At 40.1% G+C, this 24,732-nt stretch overlaps 2 protein-coding genes and 1 pseudogene across 2 annotated transcripts; all 3 read left to right on the top strand.

The window, feature by feature from the left end:
* Positions 1-2,053: 2,053 nt before the first annotated feature.
* LOC145491518 (uncharacterized) lies at positions 2,054-3,660 on the top strand (annotated as a pseudogene).
* Positions 3,661-4,668: 1,008 nt separating this feature from the next.
* LOC145490444 (potassium channel subfamily K member 4-like) lies at positions 4,669-6,369 on the top strand. Its single transcript, XM_081469560.1, has 2 exons — positions 4,669-4,972; positions 5,750-6,369. The coding sequence occupies exons 1-2, from the start codon at positions 4,669-4,671 to the stop codon at positions 6,367-6,369; spliced, it is 924 nt and encodes a 307-aa protein (XP_081325686.1).
* Positions 6,370-7,884: 1,515 nt separating this feature from the next.
* LOC145489043 (protein cycle-like) lies at positions 7,885-24,252 on the top strand. Its single transcript, XM_081467936.1, has 11 exons — positions 7,885-9,077; positions 12,171-12,209; positions 12,925-12,969; positions 13,629-13,786; positions 14,474-14,646; positions 16,212-16,530; positions 17,665-17,881; positions 19,142-19,396; positions 20,290-20,462; positions 20,986-21,103; positions 22,814-24,252. Exons 1-11 carry the CDS (start codon positions 9,022-9,024, stop codon positions 23,172-23,174), a joined length of 1,914 nt encoding a protein of 637 aa, XP_081324062.1. The 5' UTR covers positions 7,885-9,021; the 3' UTR covers positions 23,175-24,252.
* Positions 24,253-24,732: the final 480 nt, after the last annotated feature.

Genomic DNA, 24,732 nt, shown 5'->3' with positions numbered 1-24,732 from the left:
AAAGATTCGTCCCAGTTTCCATCCCCACGTAACTTAAAATGGGACCTGGAACTAGAGCAGCTGAAATGAAAAATTACCGGGAAAATTAAGACAACCCTTCCCTATTCGATGGAAAAAAAATGGCGGGTGGGTGGAGGGAATTCAGTTCTCTTTGCCACCTGTGACCATGCTGGAAACTTTTTAAACGTCCTACTTGCACTGGTTGTCACGCATTCATCTCTACGAAATATATGACTTCCCCAGACCATAGAACAAACTATGCCGGCTAGAGAAACATGAACATATTCCACATCTCATTTTCCAGATTAGTGCCTTGTTATCTCCATGAGTTGAGCTAAATATTCAAACTTGAAGTCCATCAAAACAGCTTGCGTGTTAGACAGTCCGTACTATACTGTACAGCACCAATATTCACAACTTTCGTTACGAGGTCAGAGAGTTCGATCTGCCTGCTTGGCTGCTGAAAATAGAATGAAAAGCTGTTGTATTTATTCAAGCTAAAGTTTCTCGGAATCCCAGCTAACAGATGGGTGTGATCGATTTCATCTTCATTTCGCAATCTGTAGTTTTTGATGGAGTCTCTCGTGAAAAACCTCAAGGAACAAATTACTTGTTCGATCTGTTGGGATACTTACACCAAACCCAAAACCATACCGTGTCTTCAAACCTTCTGCTGTGAGTGCTTGGAGAAACACGCATTAGTCAGCCAAAGAAAAGGAAATTTTCGCTGTCCCGAGTGTCAAACCGAAGTTAGCATCCCTGAAGGAAATCGTTTCGATAATTTGCCGACCAGTTTTCTCCACAACAGTTTGCTGAGTCTTCTCGCTGTTCGACATAGTGGCGATGGAAACCAGATCGGCTGCGGTATTTGTAAGAAAAAGAGCGCTGAGATCAGCTATTGCTTTGATTGCGAAAATTTGATGTGCTCTGACTGGAATGTTCCAAGCTGCCGCCGCTGCGTTTGAAGCACACAAAGTCATGCCAGTAAAACAGTTTCAAGCCCGAGACTACGAGGCCTTGTTAAAGCGACAGTCCTTTTGCTCACAGCAGTACCACGAGACCCTGTTAGGGGTAAATTCCTACAAGCGACAGGGCCTTGAAACGGCGACACGAGAGCTATGAATTGGCGACGAGCGACAGACTACTCCAGCGAAATAGAGAAAGCGACACCAATGGCAAGATAGACCGACAACGAATTTCGGAACCAGTGAGAATGCAGTGATTGTTTTAAACGTCTGAGTCGAAGTGAAGATGCATTTCCAGAGTTTTAAATGTGTTTTCGGGTCGTGAAACCCAGGCTTTCTTATATATGCTAAAACGTCCACGTCGAATAAATCGAGTCCGTCATTGCTGAGCATTTTTTCTCACTCTCAGCTGAGTGAGCAGTGCCCTAAAATGCCTAAAAACACGCTTAAGGAAAAAGGAAAGAGATCTTCGAAAGTCGGCTTCATATTTTTATTAGTAGGCCACCAGTAAAAGAATATGAAGCTGTATTATCAATTAGGAAAAGAGAGACAGGAGAAAGCTGCCAAGGTCTTCTCGTCTTCAGCAGAAGGTAAGGGTTACGCCAAATTCAAAGGAAGATTAAAGATAGCAGAGACTATCTGATTAAGGCCGTTGAGATTTTGGGGTAAAGAACGGTTCTTAAACATAAAAATGGTAAAAATAGTCATAGGTTCGATTGTACTTTAGGTCCAAATACTGACTGGAAAAAGACTGAAAATAGCAATTCCAAGCGTGAAAATTTCAAAATTTCCCGGGGGAGCATGCCCCCACATCCCCTAGGAGGTTAGCAAATTCAGCGCTCGAAAACATGCCCAAGCCCTTAGAAAGTATGCTCCCAATATGCCCCCAGCATAGAAAATTGTGAAAAATTGAAGTAGCTAAGAAGTCTTTTCCTTCATCCTGAGTCGAAATGTGATGCTTGAAAAGTAACCATAAAGTAATCACTAAACCCACTGACCGGAGAAATGCTGGCTCTGCGTAAGAATTCCTATTGCTGAAAAGTGTTCGAAGCAAGTGCAAAGCATACAAGGAGTTAATTATATCCAGGCTAGAAGCTAATATTATCAAAGCTATAGCTGAAGTTTCCCAAGCTGCCAATCAAATGATCGCTAAGATTCGAGAACGCGAGCGGGAGGCCATTACTGAGCCCCGGAACACAGGCGTGACGAAAACGGAGAAATTAGACAGTGTCAACAAACAGACACAGTCCTCGATCAAGCAAATCGACCAAGCAGTTGAGTTTGCAAGTAACCTGGTTCAAAGAAGCTCAAGCTCAGATATCATGCAAAGCAACAAGAATTTGGGACAGCGATTTGAAGATCTTAACAAGACCGCAGTGCCAGCACTTCCGGTTGGCTCATTCGTTTAAGCCTGGGTTTCATATCAACCAGCGAAATAGATGTACATCGCTCCACAGTTCAAGGAATAACTGAGAATTTCCAAGCTGGTTTAGAGGCAGAGTTTCTCGTCTGTCCAAAAATATCTAAAGAAGAACTGACGAGTGGAACTCAACAAAAATTACGCGTTGAAGTTCTCGTGGAACCCGTTGAACAAGAAGGCAGTTTGATTATTTGTGAAAAAGAGGATGGAAATTTCCAAGTGAAATTTATACCAAAAGTACCAGGCAGTTGCAACATCACAGTAAAGATAAATGGCGACAAACTTGCTAACAGTCAATTCACTGTCCAGGTGAAGGAAAGACAGGTTGATATCGTTGGCGAGTTAGATTTAAAAGGAGAGATGCCAAAAGAACCACGCGGGATTGCTGTTAACGGTAACGGACTGATCGCTGTAGCTGACCGTGAAAAAAACTGTGTCCTGATATTCGATAAGGAAGGAAAGTTTGTGCGAAAAATTGGCTGCCTTGGAGAGAGAGCTGCTGGGAAACTTAATCGTCCGAAGGAAATTGTGTACCTGAACGATGACGAAATTCTGGTTGCAGATGAATTGAATCACTGCATTCAGCAGTTCAATGTACAGACAGGGAACTTTGTGAAAAGCTTTGGAAAGAAAGGGACTGGAGAGGGAGAATTTCAGAATCCGACCAGCGTTTGTGTGACTGGTGAAGGACATGTTGTTGTGGTCGATAGCAGGAACAGCAGAATCCAGCTCTTCACGAATGATGGCAAACCTTTGTTCAAATTTGGAGATAGCGGTCCAGGAAAACTTCGCGAACCCATTGGATGCATCTACCACAAAAACATGTTCATTGTGACTGATAACTTAAACCATTGCTTGAAAAGTTTTGACGGTTCAGGGAGGTTTTTGTACAAAATTGGAGAAAAGGGCGAGGATGACGGAAAGTTGTCCTTTCCTTGGGGTTTGTGTGTCGAGAAATATGGCAATCGTCAGAATCTTCTTGTATGTGACTATAACAATGGTCGGATTCAACAGTTTACAATGGAAGGTTGTTTTACTGGAAAAACCATCACTAAGATAGGAAAACCAAGGGTAATTGTTTCAACAACAGATGGTCGCATTTTGCTTTGCAATTCGATAGATAAAAAGGGTTACATCCTAAAATAACTGGCAAATGAAAATGCAAAAAGTGAAGACTCGGGCCTCGCTTGAATAAAAAATACAATTGAAATCTTTCAGCAGGCAAAAACTAGTAAGAACATTAATAAGAACGTATTAAATTCAAAAGAACTAAGAACGTTCACTTCAGATTTCGGCTGGGCTTAGTCAGTCGGATTACTGACCTTTATAATTATTTCGAATTCCTGCTCAACAGTGCTTTGGTCAAGTTAATGATGATCGACACAAACTGAATCGGTACATTATAATTGATGATCTTATTACAAATATGGCAACAACTTGTACCCAGTACTCCTCACTCTCAAGGAGCGAGAAAATCTGGGCACCAAGTAGACCAGTCAAATGGATTTTTACAATGTAAGTCTTTTAGATGTGTTAAGACTTGTAGATAGATAGAGAGATAAATAATCTCTATTTATCCACGGATATATGTTAAAATAATGAACTCGCCAACGCCGGAGAACATAACCTGATTGATTATCTGGACTCAAAATTCTGGCTGGCGATTGGTTAAATTAATAAAACTGTAATGGAAAGGAGAGAAACATCATGTCAAGAACTTGATAGTTAATGAATTTGTTGTAATATCTCGTCATTTGCAACAGCTAGTCTGACATCCTTTAATCTACAGATCAATAAAACCATTGAACACCATTAACTTCATTTGCATTTGTATAGTTTGCAAAATGACTTCATCACAGAAAGTAAATACTGATAAAAAACCCTTTGAAAATTCGGTAAAGTTTGCAAAAGACTTCATCATAAAAAGTAAACATTGTTAGTATGACTGAAAACTCAAGTTTTCCTAAAAAAAAAAAACCTCTAAAGGAATCGTCTCGCGTTTAGCTTGGCCATCATATACGACTCCAGGTTTTCTCCCGTTGTATGCCTTTCTGTTTAGCAAGTACTTTCAGCAGCAAGCCAACCGACTGACCATCACGCCGACCTAATCTTAATTCGGCACAGCGTTATTGACACTTCAAAGCTCCCGCACCACAAACATATTTCCAACAGTGGATAAAGAACAAAGCCCGGACAATTTTGCCTAAGGGGAAGGAAGCTATAAAACGCCATTAATCATAAAACTGCGTGGTCTCAACATCATTGCTCCGGTTAAGCCTAAACATGGCAGAGAAAAGCGAGGCAACGTTACTTTTTCGTTTAGTTGTTCTAATAATCTACATTTCGCTAGGGTCATTGTTATTTTCTCACATCGAAATCAAGCGAAGTTCAAGGGAAGAACTTAATGATAAAATTGCTCGCGGCATAAGTGTTCTGCTAAGGCAACATTCATGTGCTGTTAATTTATCTGAAGCAAAACTGAAAGCATTCGTCTGGCAGATTTTTGAACAGATGAATGTCGAAAGCGACGAAAGATGGCAGTTTAGAGACGGTTTTACTTTTAGCTTTGAGCTCCTCACAACCATTGGTAAGTACACTGAATCTGTTTTGGATTTTGCAGCAGTTTATGTTCCATTATCTTTCAGTCTGATAGCAGATATGTCAATGAAGGGCAAAGTTTGCTGCCAATGGAACTGAATCACGAATTAAAAAAACGGAGAAATGCAGCATTTTCCGGCCACCAACATCGCTCTCGACCGTCGACGCCCGAAAAGCGTTCTCAGCAGGTCTAGGGCCTTGGTTGAAGATCCTTGATCGGTCACGGACGAAACATTTTTGAATGTTGCCATCTAAACCCCTTACTTTTATGGTAAAGTTTAAATAGTCGAGAATGGGTAAGTAACGACGTAAGTAATTGTCGGGAGAATGGTGGTAATTAACGACGCACCCTAATGTCTTAGACTTTATGTGAACTAATGAGCGGAATCTTTGTTGATAAGGGAGCTCATAATCTATGTTATGGGTGACTATGGCGAGTTTTCAATTCTTTACTGACGTTATTTGAAACCCCCTCCCCCGATGTTCTCTGTAAAATTTTCCTGCCAACAGTAATGCCCTCCAACAGTAATACCCCCCTCTCGCTTGACCTCCTCTTAAGTGGCCGATGAAGCAATATAATTTTTTTGATGTCTCTATATCATGAGTCTTTCGTTTCCTGTATTAATTTAATGATGACTTTAATACCAAAACCCTGCACAAGAGAATTGCAAATGATTCCCACAACACAAAAACAGTGCCTCAAGGCAGTTATTAGGAATTCGGTAATTAACTACACTGATGTAGTTTGCTGTGCCTTCCATTGCAGGTTACGGTACATCTCCACCAAAAACTCAAACAGGCAGACTTCTGAGCGTGTTCTACGCTTTATTTGGAATTCCACTTTTTCTTGTAGTTCTAAAGGACGGCGGTGAACTTATCAACAAACACATTACTAAAGCTGTCATAACGGTCGAGAAAAACCTCTTCAGGACAGAACAGCCGCAAAATGTCAAAGGAAAAGTTTTGAGCGTTTTCGCATTTGCAATAGTGCTGTGCATTCTTACTTTGGCTGCGAAAGTTTACACCTTTCCTAAATACGGAAACCCGACTTATATAGATGCGCTGTACGTTTTGTTCATGACATTTACAACCGTGGGATTTGGAGATATTACGTTTGAAGGAACCAGTAGAAGTATACCCATAGCGCTTTTGGGATTAACCCTCATGTCGACAATCATTAACGCAATTTCGGTTTGGTTTGAAAACAGAGGGACTGTCAAGTGTATAAAATGTTGTAAAGTAAACGTGACGAGGTCGGTTTGTAGCGAGAGCATGAACCATACAACAGACATTGAAGATGACAAACACGTTCCAGCGGCAACCGAAGAAGTCACCGAATTCAAAATGTCAGCTCCTACTTCCGTAAGTTGTTCGTCCGTGCACTGAAATTCTTTTGTGCATGGATTATAAAAGTTAAGGCAGTGACGGTACATTTTAGTTTTGAGAGACGGGGGAAGACTACAATTTGAAGGAGTACTGAAAGTCAAAATCGACAGAATTTGTAACATTTTGTTTAGAAAGACTAACATACATAAAGTCAAGTTTGAATAGTTATTTTTGCTTATTTGTTGTTTTTGTTTTTGTTTTTGCGACATAAAACGTATAATACCCCATTTCCTCTTTGAGACGCGCGCACAGGGAATCATGGTAGTTGTGTGCGATGTCTCGAAGATGTCGTACGTGTGATGATTCAATTACCATCATTCCTGGCGCGCAAGTCTCGTAGGGGGAATGGCCCATTAGCTTTGAATTAAATTTGAGTCTCCCTCGCTTTCTGCGCCTCGACGTTGCGGGCTCAAAACTCATATCAGCGGCGGCAGTTGTGACGTAATATATAGATTTAGGCTAGCCTAAAAGCGTAGCTCCTGGGCCGGGTTGTTCAGAGCCCGAGTAAGCTAACCCAGGAAAAGGTAGAATTTTAATTTGAGTTTTCTAACTTTGCGGTGAGGTTTTCTGTATATTGTTTGGCCTTCTGTTTTGAGTTTTAATAATCGCCATATACACAAAACAAAGTAGCAAAAAAACATTTGTATAGAAGAAAAAGTTATAATTCGGTTAACTTTTAAGCCTGGGTTAGTGTTAACCGGCTTCCGAACAATCCTGCCCTGTTTCCAACAAGTTAACCTGGCATGAGCCCGCGATCCAATCGAAAACCAGCACTTAGCTGTAAACTTGAGCTCGCGATATGGTCACGTGATACTGGTCAGCGCATACCTTATTTTGACAGGTGTCAATTGATGATAACATGGATGTCCAATATCAAAGAAGTACACGGTAAACCAAGGCTGCAGGTCTCTGCCAGCCTATTATTTAGAGTTTGGCCGCCATGTTGCGCGACTCCGTCGTCGTCGTCGTCGTCGTCGTCGTCGTCGTCGTCGTCGCCGTCGCCGTCGCCGTCGCCGTCGCCATCGCCGTCGCCGTCGCCGTCGTGCGTACGCGCCCACGAGCAATACCGCTAGCCATGACAACCATGAGAAAATCAACTCATGGGTTTCCTTTTCTTTCCTATATAAGTATGGGGCTCCGCTTGGCAGCCCCTCGGGCCGCCGGAGCTCCGCTATTACATGGATGGAACAGAGATGGGGAAGCCTCATAAACAAGCGTTTTAGACATATGCCAAACTATTTAAAAGTTAATACCCGTGGTCTAAAAGTTTTCATTTCTTCCTTCAGTTCAGTTAAATCACACGTTCAGGTCAGTTACGCAATATGGCCAGCTGCGTGAGCGGGCAAGATGAACCGAATCCTGCACTCTGATTGGCTACCCGAGTTTTCCCGCTTGGGATAACCCGTTGTGTCCCCCAAGGAAGCAGCGTATTTTTCCCATGTAATGAATCCCTTATTGACCAACCTTGTTAGGTCACGATAGCTGGATATTGGCCTGGTTCACACGCACAAAAAAAAAAAAATGAACTTGGCTAATATCCAGCCATTTTCACCTCACGCTTGGTCAATAACCCATATTTATTATATGGCTACAACAGCTGCGTGAGCGGGTAAGACGAACCGAATCCTGCTCTGTGATTGGCTACCCGGGCAGGCAAGAATGCGCCATCTTGTGCGCTCGAGATTACCCGCTGTGTCCCCCAAGAAAACAGAGTTCTTTTTTTTCTTGTAATAACTGCCATTATTGACCAAGCTTGTTCGGTCTAGATGGCTGGATATTAGCCTGTTCTTAAACACGCAAGAAAAAAAGGAACTTGGCCAATATCCAGCCATCTTAACCTCACGCTTGGTCAGTAACCCATATGAAATTGTACAGACACCGTGAGAATAGATGGAAGATTTATCAGCACGCACCTGAAATAAGTAGAACGTACTCTCAGATGGTTCTTAGCAAATATTTGGCTGGGCAGTGAGGACCCTTAATCCAGGAACACTTCGACTTTTTTGTACATTTTTCTTATTGACTCTAGAGTGAGGGCTCTTCATTTAGTGTTTTTACTTTGTCCATTACATTAAGAGCCTTCATTCTTAGTATAGTCACGTAAATAATAAAAAAAAAAAATGTTCAAAAATATCAAGTGTTCTTTGTTTGAGAATCGTTAGTGTAAAGTTCGCTTATAAAAGATGAAAGTGAAAGTGTCTGCAAGAAATTGTGGTGACCCCTAAAAAAGCCCAAACCATCAATTTCATTCACATTTTGTCGCCCCTCCCCATCCGGTCGACTTGGTCATTTATCATCGATCAAGTATCCCCCCCTCTCCCCTCGGGCGGGTGTTTAGTAGTGATCAGCGCCTGTACAGACTTCTCTGATTTGCCCCCGAATCCTTTTGAACGAAATATTAGACGAAAAGACCAGTTATAGTTTTTTACAGCCGTTCAAAGTTTCCTGAAGCACGACCAGGCATGCAACATATCATGTTTTTTTTTTCCAGTTGGTGCCAGTCCCCAGGGCATTCAAATCCTGCGGGAGACTGGAATCTTCATTCTGCCTTACATTTTGCCTTACTCTGAGCCGGAGCTCGATTTGATTTGTACTCAGCCGAATGTAGGTCGTTAGGAAAGAGTGCCTTCGTAGCATTTTAACATTTCTAACATGGACGCCGCCTCGGGGAAAAGGAAGAAGAGAAGGGCTGTCTCCGACATCGTGGAGTAAGTCGAGAATTCAAATCATTGCTTTCACCAGATCTGTCTGATACGACAGACATTCGAATTTGATCGAATTAGCTGTTAAGCTTGGATTGAGAACGGCCAAAATTTGATGGATCAACCTTTGGACAATCTTGATTTTTGGGCTTACAGTGGCGGCTTGGTTATGTTGGGGTCCAAATTATTAGCTTTCTATGTTTTGCCAAACTTGAAGTACGTAAGCTTATGAACCAGGCAGGATATTCAGAGCTTATTATTAAACAAGCTTAGATCGAAGCTTGCGTGTCTGGGAGATGATAGCTTCCGTTGCTTTACGAGTTGTTAGCTTATACCATGTTCATGTTTTCTTCAAGTGTTGTTGTGAAGGCACGTAGTGTATAATAACAGATGCAATTTTAAGATTTGGCATTGTTCTTGAGGAAAGTGCTCATTCTGTGTTTGGTTAACTGCTGATCATGGTAAATATACTGTAACTCAACCGTATCTTCTAACCCAATATGAAATTGCATAAACTGACTCAGACATTAAGGATGTTTAGCATCTACTATTTGAACTGATGATAAGTTAATTTCTGTGACATGCTATGTACTGGTTTGGTCAATTCCAAAATCATTCATTCCCCATCCCTACCCTGGCACTGTCTAGGATTGCAAGACATCACCTGCTTTGTAGAGGAAATCACATGATTCTGAGTGGAATTTGGAATCAATAGGCAGGAGTAATTTTTTCAAGGGCAAACAAAATTGTATGAACCCATAGTACAAGTGCAATTTGTAGTTTTTGAAGAATGTTCCTGCCAAGAGGTGGGAAAGTTAGATGAGAGTGAAAAATTTTCATGTACTTATTTATTCCAAATATTTGCTCAAGAATATTGGTCATGTGAATTTACTTGTTAATAATACACTTGGAAATTTATAGACTGTTTGCATTAATTGCTTACCTAGGTAGGCTGCAGTGCTCTTGGTCCTCTAAAATGTCCCCAACTATTCACAAAACTCCCAATAACATTAGAAAATCTTTGGCAATCTTCAGAGTACTGGGAATCTTTGGAAGGGTATAGGTGATATTCAGGGTGTTAGAAAATGTACAGGCAATATTTGTTAATCTTCGGCTGGGTTTGGGCTATCTTCACAAGTGCTCAGAAAATGCCTAATTATCTTTGGCTATCTTCAAAAGGCTTTGGGTGAACGTTAACCACCTTCAAAGTACCTTGTATAACCATTGATAGTCTTCAATTGTCTTTATACTAACCTGGATATCTTAGTGGTAATTCACACTGGTGTTAGACTTTTTGCATTAGTATTACACTTAAACTGCACTGCTCTTACATGTGGCTGATCAGAATCGAGTGATTACTTTCAAGTTTATTATTATTGCTCTTGCAATATCTTATTGTGCAAGATGGGAATTGGTGGGAAGCCTGTATGCAACCCTCTGAGAAGGGTTAAAAGGACTTCTACCTTTTCATAAAATAAACTCTTTTTAAAAAGGGAACTTACATAACAGATTTGGAATACAGAGGACCATCTCTTCAATGGTCCCTTAAGTATGGGAGAATAGCTTGCTATTGCAGAGAGCTGGTCATTGTAGGAAAGTAAAGTTTATTGGATTTATTCACATTTCCTAAATATCGCTGATTCGAAAATAGTTACGAGTAGAATAGACACTAGTTGAGCCAGGAAAGCCCTTGAAACAATGATAGAAGGAGACAAATAACTTACAGGAGGCCTTTTACACATGTCTCTGAAATGAAAGAAAAATTTGTGTCCTGAGCAACATGCAAACCCGCATCTCTCCACATATTAGTTGGGCGTGATATCTGCTGTACTGCACTGGGGCATCCACACTGGATACTTGGCTTATTGATGTGAGTAGATAGAATGCGGCCAATCCAAAGGACATTTTTCCTTCAAGACATTTGTGTGTTTCATGGCTTTTCCCCAACAATCAGGGTTACATAATAAGTTAGAATATAAACTATTTGCACCAGGAAAGCATTAGAAACAATGATAGAAAGATGTAAATAACTTACAAGCAGCCCTTAAATAATCATTGTCATGATGGTAAGGTATTTTTAACATGACTTGGACATTTGACTTAGACCTAGATTTGACTCAGCCAGCTAAGAAATGTATTTTGTTAAGTCAAGCTTCCAGCACTTTTAGAAACTCAAGGATCAGTTCACCTTAACTGTTTATAATAGGTGACAAAACATACATCACTTATGTACCAGGGTTGTGAAAAGTAGTCTGCTGCCAGCAAAAATCGCCATCTACTTGATCTGCCCTCCATCTACTCTGCTTGCTATTTGCCTGATTCTTTAGAAAAGATTGCAAAATCAGCCACCAAACTCTAACAATAAGGCTGTCTAAATCTTACTTTGTGATAACCTTGCTTATACCATTTGTTACATCACTGTTTGCAGTGCTACATGTATCTGGAGGATTTAAAAGTTGAATTAAAGCATTTCAGACTTTTTATCCTCAAAATCGCAATCTTTTCAGTGAACAGCAACTTTTTAAAGGTTGTTTCTGTATCAAATATTTATATTTACCACTTGAAATGTGCCATATATCACTTTTATGTTTGATACATCAAATGGCTAATGCTTATTGCAAGGTACTTGTAGACTTCGAGTAATTGCTCTGTCTGGAAGAAAAGGAGATGAAATTGTGTATATTATTAACTGCTTATTAACTAAGTGTGAGGTCTTTACAGGTAGATCTCACACAACTGAAACCACACTGCGTTGACCAAGCAATAGCAAGGTCTTCTTCTGCAATGTCGAGGTTTGAGATTTTCCCTTAAAGACTGAACCGTTAAGGTTAAGAAGTTGTTTATTATTAATGTGGCTTTTTGCTCAGCTTGTGCAGGCCCATAATCAGCCCGTGGGCATTACGAGTGAGTGATGCCCTAGAATTAGCCAATCACATGTTATATTGGCTGCAACCACAAGCTGTGTAATGATGTAATGATGTAGTATAATACTTATACCTGTAGTATCTCTTCAGTAATTTATTTACAATAACTAAGTTACTGTAACTTGTTTGTAAAAATGTATTATGCCTCTCTTAAATTGCATGTTGTATATTTCAGTGATGACAGCGATGCAGAAACTATTGATGGAGATGGAAGGTAATTGTTACCTTCCTGTACATATTTATTTTAACGGAACTGCAAGTTCTTGGCATTTAGCACGTGATGTTTAATATCACTCCCTCACATCTTGTAATTCACAAATATCAATTAGAATTTAAAAGTAAAATTAATTACATTTAGAATTGCTTGCTCTTTTGCTTGCTCGTTCACCAACTTGCTCACTCACTGGTTCTCTTTTCTCTTTGGAAATCACTTGCTCGATCACCCTCTTAGTCACCTGTTGGTTCACTCACCCTATCACAAACTTGTTATTAAGGTGTTAGTTAGCACTGGATAGCATGGTAGGATGATGTCAAGAAGTTATCAGTTTGGAATTGGTAATTAAATGTAAGTGTGATTTAGAACCAAGTGTAGGTAGCTCAGATTTACTCACAGTTTTGAGGTCTCATCTGTTTGAATTCTGCGTCATACTTATGTTATAAACACAGTGGTCATGCAAACTGGAGAAATGATCGTGACATCTTAGGGTGAGTTCCTCTGGGATGGTTCCATTTGGGATCAATGATTTGAAATCACTCGGATTATTTTGCATCAAAAGAGTCACAAGTATTTATTGGTTCCCTCTATGCGACATGATCTCAGTGATCCTGGAGCACTGATTCTGATCTGTATCATTCCAAAGGAACGTGCCCATATTAAATGTTTTTTTTTGGTCATAATACTAATTGCAAGCTTAATTATCTGTTTCCAGGGATGTGGATGACAGTAAGAAAGGCTGGCAAAAGGGGTACACAAAGTGAGTTTATAACATAACTAAAGCAAAGTGCATGCTCTGATTGGTTAATTTAGCATCTACTATTTGCCCATGGGTGTACGCTGCTAACGTGTGTGCTGATGTTTACAAAGCAAATCTTTTGACAGACATTGATTCCAAAGTAATGGCTGACGTTCTTCTGCCAGAAATGCGAAACTGTCTTCACAGTTGTCTGAAGATGAAACTTCATCGAGTTACTGGTGTGCAGTCGGTTGTCATGAATGAATTTTCGTGCGCTTGTTTTCTCTTGTCATGTAAGACTACATGAACATTTTTTTGTGATGTAGCTCAATAAAAGGACTTCTGTTGTTCCAATGTCTCAATGTTATGTTATAAAACAAATGGTAAACGCCATAGCGTGCACTATTGAGTTATGGATGTACTTGGGAGGTTTGCTAAGCACCCAAGAAGCTAGAGTCGCATGAGGCCATCGCCTCGTGCGACTCTTATGCTTCTTTCGTGCTTAGCAACCTCCTGCGTGCGTCCATAACTCAATAGCGCACGCTATGGCGTTTACCATTTGTTAAGTTGATTTCAAGTTATTGTTTATTTGTGACACCTAACTTGACACAGGGTAACAGTTATATTTTGTCGTTGAAATTACATTTACTTAAAATTTGTCTCCATAAATGAACCAACAGGCCAAATCACAGCGAGATTGAGAAAAGGCGACGAGACAAAATGAACACTTACATTAATGAACTGTCTACCATGATCCCGATGTGTAATGCCATGTCACGCAAGCTGGACAAACTGACTGTTTTGAGGATGGCTGTGCAGCATATGAAGACTTTAAAAGGTAAAAGCAACTTCTCTTAAGTGGTACATGTCTTTCCCCTCTCTATAGTTCATGCCATGTCCCTCTGAACACATTGTACCCTCTTTCTCTATCCACTCCTCCCACTGGGTTAACCATCCCCTTCTCTCCTTCCTCCATTCTCCTTGTCCTCCCTTCTCCTTCCACACTTCTCCAACCCACTCTAACCCTAAGTTTTAATTTTATTTCTTTTTTCATTTTGTGGGAGGCACGGTGGCTTCATGGTTAGTGTGCTGGACTCTGGAGCGAGCAGTCCAAATTCGAGCCCTGGCTGGGGACATTGTGTTGTGTTCTTGGGCAAGACACTTAACTCTCACGTTGCCTCTCCCTACCCAGGTGTATAAATGGATATCAGCAAATTTAATGCTGTGGGGGGGGGGGGGGGGGGTAACCCTGCGATAGACTTGCATCCCATCCTCCCATCCAGGGGGAGTAGAAATACTCCTAGTCACTTCATGCTACTGAAACCAGGATAAGCTCTGAGCCTGATGAGGCACTTGGCTTGTATGCAGACTTTTCCCTCTCTTCTCCGTACTCCTCCTTCCTAAATATATGTACCTCCATTTTATGCTCCTCTCTCCTAAGGTGTCAGATGCAATTATATCTATCTCCACAAAGACCATAGTAAATCATAGTCTGCTGAAAGCTCCTTTACATTGTATTTTTCAGGAGCACTTGACCCATTCACTGAGACAAACTACAAACCAGCTTTCTTGTCTGATGAGGATTTGAAGAACTTGATTCTTGAGGCAGCGGATGGCTTCTTATTTGTTGTTGGTTGTGACAGGGGATGTCTTCTCTATGCGTCCGATTCCATTCAGAGTTACCTGCACCAGGCTCCTGTGAGTTCATTTCCTGAGTACTTTTTAGTCTGGATTTTGGAATTTGTTGGGACTTGGGTAAATAGTCCATGGTCTGGGCAACCAAGTATGTAGATATAATCAATGACACAATAAACAACAACAACAACAACAACAACAATAACGACAAAACTGAATGGAAAAACAAACTGAATGGACTTGAATAAGGGGTGGACCATTTGATTTTTGAGGGGTGGGGGGTGGGTGATTTGTTACAGGCACAAATTGTTCTAATCCTTACGTGCACTTAGGAAACTTTTTTCTTGGAACTTGGACCGGCAGATAACCTGTACATTTTTTACTCAAAATTTTCCCTTAAAATTGGGGATGTGGCTTATCTGTGAGAATATCTGGACAATGTGCCATAAATTTGCAGAAATTAACCCTTTTTATTGAAAATTTATAAGTCTGTATAGCAAACTAATAACATCAGACTATGCAACAATCACTGCTTTTACAAGTTTTACAAGACAATGTGCCATAAATTTGCAGAAATTAACCCTTTTTATTGAAAATTTATAAGTCTGTATAGCAAACTAATAACATCAGACTATGCAACAATCACTGCTTTTACAAGTTTGGTGGCTCCTAAAAGAGCCATTTTTGTTCATAAGCATAAGCTTACATTTCTTGCTGTTAAACTAAAAAAATCTTTTAACCAGTTTAAAGTTTATGCCATTCTAGAGCAGGTAAACGTCACTTGGCAGGGAATCTGGACTGTTCCTTTGTTTACATTGTCGCAATGAACTGTGATCAAAGAAAGCTTTGAAAGCTACTTGTGTCCAGTATTCCATCTCTTGGTGAAATGCCTGACTACTACTGTTAGTTACGAACGAACAAACAAATGATCTTGTTATATGTAAAATTCTACAGTCTGAAAAACTGACAAAAATGGAAAAAAAATACTGGTTGAAAAATACCACAGAAAGATCAAACTTATTCAAAGTTGGAAGATATCAGATTCTATACTATTACTCAACAGAACAAATTATATGTAAGGGTTTCAATTTGAAGTATTCTCTGTTTTCAATGTCATTGAGTTTCAGTGCATTGTTAGTTTACGCTGGTTTACTTTCAATAAATCAAGAAATGTAAATGTCAAAACTCCACTTTAGATTTATTTTAATTGATTTCTTTCAAAACCTTTTTTTCAAAATTGGAGTTGCCAAACTTGGGGTGTGGTTTATCTATGTGGCTTATCCGCCAATGTTTATGGTATTTTTCTCTCCATATAACAGGCTTTTTTCAGCTCACTGGACATGTGTGAATTTCTGTTCGGCAGTGGTCATGAGCATGAATTTTGTTTGGTACAAGCACGCTTGCAGGATGTTTTTTTCAAAATCACTCATCCCCCCTCAAAAGTGGTCCACCCCTAACAACATAATTATGAAAAATACAAGCAAACCTTTTATGGCCTAAAATATTGATCCAAATTAGTTTTTTACGAGTAATTATGGGATTTGTCCTGATGGACTTGAACATATAATGCACATATCTATTTGACATGACATGTGATTAAATTTAACTGTTTTGGTTTCTACTTACAGTCTGACCTTGTGGGGCATAGTTTCCTCGATCTTGTCCATCAAAAAGATGTCAACAAAGTCAAAGAACAGTTGTCATCTTCAGACACCACACCTCGTGAAAGACTGATTGATGCAAAAACAGGTCTTCCACTTAAAACTGAGAATCAGCCAACTCCAACAAGATTGTGCTCTGGGGCTAGGAGGTCGTTCTTTTGCCGCATGAAATGTGGTTCCAAAGGGAAAAAGGATCGGGATGGCATGGATTCTGAACCATGCTTGATGAAAAGAAAAAGCAAAGCCAAACAAGCGGCACAACCAGATAAAAAACCTTACGTTGTTGGTAGGTGTAACAGACAACCTCAAGAGACCTTATGATTTTATTACAATTTTCCTCAAGTAACTCAGTCCTATTGATTATGTCAGTCAAAAAGAGAAAAGCATAGTAATAACTTTCTGTGCTAAAGATTTTGGAGAAGACTTGCAGTCGAATCTTGCACCTGTGCAGTAGTGTTAATAGTACAGTTGAACCCCGCTATTTCCAACCTTCAGGGGAAATGAAAAATAGTTTGAAGTAATGGGAGTTTGAATAGTAAGTGATTGAAGGACCAAGGTGACCAAGAAATAACTAATTTCCCTGTCAATTCTACCCTCCTTCATTTCATTGGGAAATGTTTATTTTGGAAGGGTAAAAGCACATATCCTGTTCTTTGTGCATTTATCCTGAAATCTTAATTCCTTTTCCCTTGGCATTTATCCTCCCAAAAAGTTACAGAATGCCATAGAAATAAAAGAATAGTCACAAAAGTCATTCACACTGATTGTTCAGCTCTTCTTAAATCTTGGGTATGATATGTGTGACTAAAAAACAAAACAACCAAAACACACATGCAGTACGTCGCATTGACTGTGTTGGTCTCTGTATTTTCTATGGCATGATATGCAATAGTTATGCAATGCTCTCTTGTGGTATAACTTGGAATATCCCACTTGTCACTTGTTAATTCTTGGTAAACCAAGAAAATACAAGTGACTTGTGGGATATTCCATGTTATGGTATACCACAAGAAAGCGTTGCATAACTAGTATTTACATGTACAGTCGGACCCCAGTAATTTGAAGTTGGTTCTTTCGAATTCCCTGTTATTTTGAACCCCAAACCATTTCCCTTTGATTTGTTCTTCAGTCATTTACTATCAGCTATTTCAAACTCCCACTATGTTGAACTATTTTTTGATTCTCCTGAGAGTTCGAAATAGCGGGATTCAACTGTAGTAATTTTGAATTTACATGGATTGATATTTTCTTAATTTGAATCAATAAGTTAATAACTGTCTACATTAGTGTCTCCAAAGGTCCATAAGTCCATATTTACTCCACTGATGTGTGTGTGTCCTAATGAGATAAACTTGATTCATGTGTATTGAGAAGTCTGGTCAGGTTAAATTTTAACTACTGTATTTTTTGGTTGTTCTAGTTCATTGTACAGGTTATTTAAAATCATGGCCTCCATCAGGCTGTTCTTTTGATGACGATGATGAGGACAGTGAATCTAGAAATCTCAGTTGCCTTGTAGCAGTGGGAAGAGTGGAAACAATTTATGATGAAACAACAGATTATTCACTGCCAGGAATTGCGAATGAGTTTATCTCACGGCACAGTATAGATGGCAAATTCATTTTTGTCGATCAGCGGTGAGTAGGAATCAACCAAGCTTGCAGTATTAATTCCCTCAACTGGTTGACAGTGAATTGAGAAATCATAATTATGTTAATCAGTCTCAAGGCTTTACCAGCCTTGATGGTTCACAGACAAGAACATTTCCTTGAATTTTGGTATTTCTCTTGTGATGAAGTCCTTTGATTCTGGTCAGAACTCTTCGGATGTACTTGATTTTCCTGGGTGTGGAGACTCCCATACGAAAATGTCAGGATGCTTGTCTTCTCGGGTACAAATCAAGGATTCTGGTCTCACTTAGTGTGTTGATGATGAAAGGCCACTATTTTTAGCTGTCAAGGTATCTTTTGGCAGGGTTCGTATGGGTCCTGGAAAACCTGGAAAGTCCTGGAATTTTATTGTGGTATTTTCCAGGACTGGAAAGTCCTGGAAAAGGGCTACTGGTCCTGGAAAGTTTTGGAAATCTCTTAAACTCTAGTAAAAAAAATATGAAATGTATGGCAGGCAATAAGGAGAATTAACATTAATATCGTGGGAGTGAAAGGATTAATGTGAATTTTAGAGTCCTGGAAAAATCAATCTGATTCCTGGAAATGTCCTGGAAATTTGTTTCTGAAAAAGGGTACGAACCCTGTTTTAGGGTGCACTTGAAGACACAATTATTATAATAAAAGAAACGCTCACATTTCTGTTTTTAGGCTCGATTTCCACTGGTCTCTAATGAGTCTGGTCTACTAGTGCAGGCTGCTTTCCTGAACAGCGGCTGGTAATCGAGCATGTTCCATTTTAAGTAGTATCTTTAGGGGTCAAATAAAGCTCAAACCAAGCCCTGATTGGTATCCTTTGGGGTTTAATTCAAATTTTCCGTCAAGCATCCCTGACCTGTTCATATGGGATTTCTCCTCGGGTTGATTTTAAAATCCTGAACCCAGCATCTGATGTGTGGGTTGAGTTTGTTGTTGATTCATGCCTTGCTCTATTTTTCTGCAAGTTTGCTGTTTTTCCCCCCTCAAAAACACTCCAATCTCCAATTTGACCTCAAACTGACAAAGCATGTCTACTTTATAACGAGCTCCTGAAAGACCTTGTGTGTTAAATAATAATTGCATTAAATTTTACCTTATGTTTCGCCCTTAATGTATCAGGTTCTATGGAAACCCGTCTTACAACAGTTACGCCCTGTTTTAAGCTAACAGTAGAGAATTCGTAGAGGGTGCCTGCTTTCTAGTACGTCCATGAAAACTGTAGGAACCATTGAACTTTTTTTCTCATTTCAGAACAACTGCCATAACAGGCTATCTTCCCCAGGAATTAATAGGAAGTTCAGCCTATGAATTTTTTCACCAAGAGGATTTGAATTCAATAGCTGTGTCGCATCGGCGGTCACTCCAGGGAGAGACAGTAATGACAGATGTTTACAGATTCCGATGCAAGGGAGGTCACTTAGTTCCACTCAGAACTAAATCAACTGTGTTTAGAAACCCCTGGTCTAAAGAACTGGAGTTTATCGTCTGTGTCAACACTGTTGTCACGTGAGTATACATGTGTATGGCTAGCCTTGTGACTTTTTTCGATGACCCTTTCCTAAGAAAAAGACACCCAAATATAGATACCATTACTTTTAGCAGTGGTTTTGCATTGAAGAGCTCCCTTTTTTGTGAGAATATTCTTTACTAAATGATTCTTAGGTTGCGAACCAAATGATTATTTGAAACACTTTCTGAAGCAGTTTTCCAATGGTTCATTTCACCTGGCAACCTCTCAACCTATATGCGAGATCAGACAGGATTAGCTTATTTAAGCTTATTTAAGCTAATTATTTTATTTAAGCTTATTTAAGCTTATTTACTTTAAAACTATCCGATCTATTAAAACCAGATTTATGCAGAACTAATTTCTAGTATCAGATGGTAACAGTTTGGCAGATTGTTATTGTGATAGGCTGAAAGAAATGTTGAACCATTTAGAATACACAGCAAGACTAGCCGAGTAAAATATCAAAACAATTGAAAGTGTTTTTCAGCTAAAAGGAGTACAGACTGTAATGCCTGTTTCAATCGCTTAGAAAATTTTTTGCTACATGGAGTTTTCGAGAAACCTTAGCTTCCTGCTGGCTTGCATGATCTTACAGAGGGGAATGATGAAGAAAATTCAGTGTAATAATGGTCTTTGCGAAACCAGTATTTAAAACTGATATGTGCGTGAGGGCGACAGGATGTATACTGTTGTACTCGGATCGTTGAGCGAATAGTGAAAACCCCAAGGTGATAAAAAAATATTTTTCACCTCCTGTCGTTTGAGGCCCTACCAACACTGTCAGGGCTGTGTACATTTGTTACCACCTCTGTGGTTAATATTATTCATATCCTTTCTCCTTTTGTCACCTGTCACTCAACTTTTCTTTTGGACTTTGCTTTATTTTCAGGGGTTTAGAATCGTTTGCTTTGCCTCTCACTGCGCCCGATATGCAGGCCCTGCAGCTAACTGGCAGCGTGGGGTCTGCGTCGTCGATTCAAAGCGACAGCATGTGTGCAGGTCATCAGACTAGTGTTCAACAAGTATTGGAGATGCTGAAAAAGAGGCAGCCTGTAGATGCGGGTAAATAATCCATTAGTGTTCGGCAATCTTCGAGAGACTATTAAATCTCCGAAAGTCATCGGGTCGTCTTCGGATCATTTATGCAATCGACTTATCTTAACTGCTTATTAACTAATTGGGAGGCGCGGTGGCCTCATGGTTAGTGCGCTCGTCTGCGGATCGAGCGGTCCGGGTTCGAGCCCTAGTCGGGGACATTGTGTTGTGTTCTTGGGCAAGACACTTTACTCTCACAGTGCCTCTTTCCACCCAGGTGTATAAATGGGAACCGGCGAACTTAATGCTGGGGGTAACCCTGCGATGGACTAGCATCCCATCCAGGGGGGAGTAGAAATACTCCTAGTCGCTTCATGCTACAGAAACCGGGATAAGCTCCGGCCTGATGGGCCACTTGGCTCGCATGCAGACTTTACAGAGTAAATTTTTACGGGCGGAATAAAAAGTAAATAGTAATGCCCTCTGCCTAAACAAGTCAGAAATCAATAATAAAACTGTAGAGTAAATGCTTTTATTTGACTCAATCCAGGATCAAAGTCTTCCGTTAATAAAATATCTGACTTGGACGGTGCAAGGACAAACGTAGGAGCAAGCCGTATTGGGGCCATGGTGGCGGAGGAGGTTCAAAACCAACAGACACAAGACAAGTATGTCACATATCATATGACTGAGAAAATTACTTCATTGTGATTGACTGAGAGCAGGCCAATTTATCGTTTATTTTTTTTGCACTGCAGTGCAAATTAACGCGCGCGCGTTCGTGATTTTCTCAGTCATATGATAAATGAGTAATCGTATGATGACTGGAACAATTAGGATTTACGCTACTCGTGATACTTGAAAACTCGTGCAATTGTGAGAAAATTATATCACTGGTAGTGTGAATCCGTAATTGCACTCGCATTCATACGATTACCTATACTGTATCATTATTGTCATTCGACTCACCTGGAGCTGTTTATATCTGAGGAGGCACCTGTATGGGATTTACTTTCTATAAAGGGTCACCGGCACGGTGTAAGCAGTCCCCTCATGTAAGGGGATACCTGCTTTCTGTAAGGGGTAAGCTTCTGTTAGGGTGCAGAGGGCTGCTACAAGGGTCGCCTTCCATAATAGGACACCAACCCTGCCTTGTACGGGGGATGTCTTCCTCCTTTATCTGTTAATTTGTCGCCAAGTTTTAATAGAGCCATAGTAAGTACTTTAATGAACTAGCTTTTTTGGTTGGTGTGGGGGACGCGGTGGCCTCATGGTTAGCGCGCTGATCTCTGGATCGAGCGGTCCGGACTCGAGCCCTGGCCGGGGACATTGTGTTGTTCTTACTCTCACAGTGCCTATCTCCACCCGCGTGTTTAAATGAGTACCGGCGAATTTAATGCTGGGGGTGACCCTACATGGACTAGCATCCCATTCAGGGGGTAGAAGAAATACTCTTAGCCACTTCGTGCGACAGAAACTAGGATAAGCTCCAGCCTGATGGGCCACTGGCCTGACGGAGACATTTGTTCTCTCTGTATTGAGAAGTATTGGCTACTTTTTAATTTTTGGGACGTTTATTGATACCGCCTTTGGCTCCACCATCAACTTGCAAAAAAAGACGTAGACCAGTATTTTCGCAATATAATACACTCTTGTTTTTATAAGAACGTCTAACGTTTGAGTGGAGGCTGAACGTTCTTCAAAGAACACAGCTCTAATATTTCTCGAGATATTCTTGATTCAGTGTTTTACTGTTTTCGTGGAACTACTAATGATGTCATCACTTTCCTCATTTGCATAATACAAAAACGTAAACATGTCTTAAACAAAAGAGGATGTTCCAAAAAGGAAAAAGCCATTCTTCTTTATTTTGAAAAGCTTTTGAAATAAGCAGCAATTATTTGTTACTTCATAGGCACTTTTAAGATGTTCTGAAAGTTACACGGTATAATATTTCAATAAATCAAAGTGGACGTGACTAGGAAACTTATCAAAGTTGGTTGTTTGCCTGGTATGGTATCGAGTTGCTTGTCACATGCTTGTGGGACGTGCTCTGATGCCACGAACAAGATTTGTCCACATGTCGCCCCAACCAACTATTGCTAAATTTGGCTTTGCAAAAAGCATTTAACACGGAGACTCACTGCCTTTATTTATACTACTCATTAAAGGAAACAAATGAGCAAGATAAAAACGTTCTTTACTAACTCACAGCCTAGGATAGTATGTTCTTAAAATGTTGGTTAATCTTAGTCTCAATGTTCTTACAAAAAAGGTTCTTTTATTAAAAAGACGGTTTATCACTCGGGCTTTTACAGTAACACATACTATTTTTCTTTGTCTTTTTTGCCACTTGGTTTTGTTTCTTTAATTTTTAGGCAAGCCCAGTTCGGAATGAAAACCAATACGACTAACAGATCAAATGAGGACCTCTCATTAAACATGGATATTTCGGGTGGAGGTGTAACTACGATAAATATAGATGATATTTCACCCAACACGCCCAGTGGCTCGAGAACCGCGACGGCGAGGGGACTGGGCTCTCGTGCGGGGGGTGCTGGTGTGGATAGTCAGCAGCAATTATCGCAGGCGCATCTGTTGGAGCAGTTGATTGGAATGCAGAATGCAATCGAGTCTATGGAAACTCCCATGGAGCAAAGCGAGGAGACAATGTCGGTATTCATGAATATGCTTGAAGCGGATGCTGGACTCGGGGGGGATTTCGAGGGTTTATCGTAACAAAGATGGAAGGAAAGTTATCAATGCGTTTTATTTCCTTTTCACGAAGACTGATGCAGGTGGCCAGTGGTTTTGTTTCATATCTAGTGAAAGAGTGGATTTTAAGAAAAGACGGAAAGGAGCTAAATAGTTTATGTTTATATCACTAACAGTCTTCAATGCCATTGCTCATCTAAGATCATACAAGGTGGAGACAACAATTTGATTTGAGTCAAATGAACAGAGTTGCCTTGACAGCGTTACGTTACGTTACGTGTTGAGGCTTTGCCTCCGCGTCCATCGGCTCGTGAAACCACTGTACTTAGTGTCCCTCTTTCTTCCCTCCATTCATTCCTTTTAATCATCCAGATTTCTTTCAGGACGAGCCTTCTTTGTTTGTTTGTTTCTGTCCTTATAAGTTTCGGCTAAAAGGATGTGCGCTGGTTTACGCAACAAAATTATTTTTACAGTGTATATAATTTGTATATAGTTTTGAGATTAACTTCCAGTTACCACGTGCTATGCAAATGGCAATAATGAAAATGAACTTGATACGATAATATCTAGGCAAATTTAGTTTAAAGACTTATCAAATAAGTTATGTCAAAGTTAAAGGTAAGTTTACGACACCTTCATATATTTCTTTTCATGTTATTTTATCTACAAGGACAGTATTTTTGTCGGTGAGGCGTTACTGAAGACGCCTGCCATCCGTAAAGACGTATAGACGAATGTTCATACGAAGCTGCGATGTGCTGTGTAACTCGCAAGGCATAGTAGCAAGTGGAAGCTCACGGCTTTCGTCTCCAAACACTGGTTTGGTCTTCAGTCATCTTTCCGAGATTGTGAAAGGTTGATTTGCAGGAAACTTAAGACGTTCTTTAAGTGCAAATCACGAGAACGCTTTCCTTTGTAATAGTAAGAACAAATGAATATTTTAACTTCACGTTGTTTTGATAGAAAGTCAGTTCAGTGAAAAGTTTTAGACGTTTTCTTTATAGCTAGCGTCACTAATATGTTCAAGAATTAGAAGTAGGATGTAAGGACGAGACGAGAAAAACAAGAAGAAACTTAATAAACAGTTCTGCCGATACGTTTTGCTTTGTGCTCCCAAAAGGGATAATTACGAAGAATGAACTATTTACGGACAATTGATTCTGGAAGAAAGTTTATGAATATCCTGACAGAGAGAAGGGTTGGGGGTGGGGATGGGCGTGGGGATGGGGTGGGGATGGTAAATTCCCCACAGAGCAAGGAAAAGGAAGTTCATTGGTGGAAGGAATTCATTGAAGAACTGTTAAGTTTTCTTATTCATAAAAGTTGGTCAAAGAGTGGAAGTGGACATAAATAAAAAGGTAAAAAGCAAAATAGTAAATTTACGAACAATTAAATACAAATTCTATATCTGCTGTGTTTTCCCTTGTGTGTGTACCTATCTTGGTTGGCCCTTCCTACAATGTTTTCAACCGTTCTGTCATGCTTACGATCATCTACTATCACCATCACCACTACTATCACCGCCATTATCATTATCATCCCTATCACTCCTGGCTACACACGTGACTCAAAAGCATTAAGA

Source organism: Orbicella franksi, chromosome 6 (assembly GCF_964199315.1).
Source record: "Orbicella franksi chromosome 6, jaOrbFran1.1, whole genome shotgun sequence".
In the NCBI taxonomy this organism is placed as follows: domain Eukaryota; kingdom Metazoa; phylum Cnidaria; class Anthozoa; order Scleractinia; family Merulinidae; genus Orbicella; species Orbicella franksi.
The sequence above is the reverse complement of the archived record's forward strand: the minus strand, read 5'-3'. Positions and strand labels throughout refer to the sequence as shown.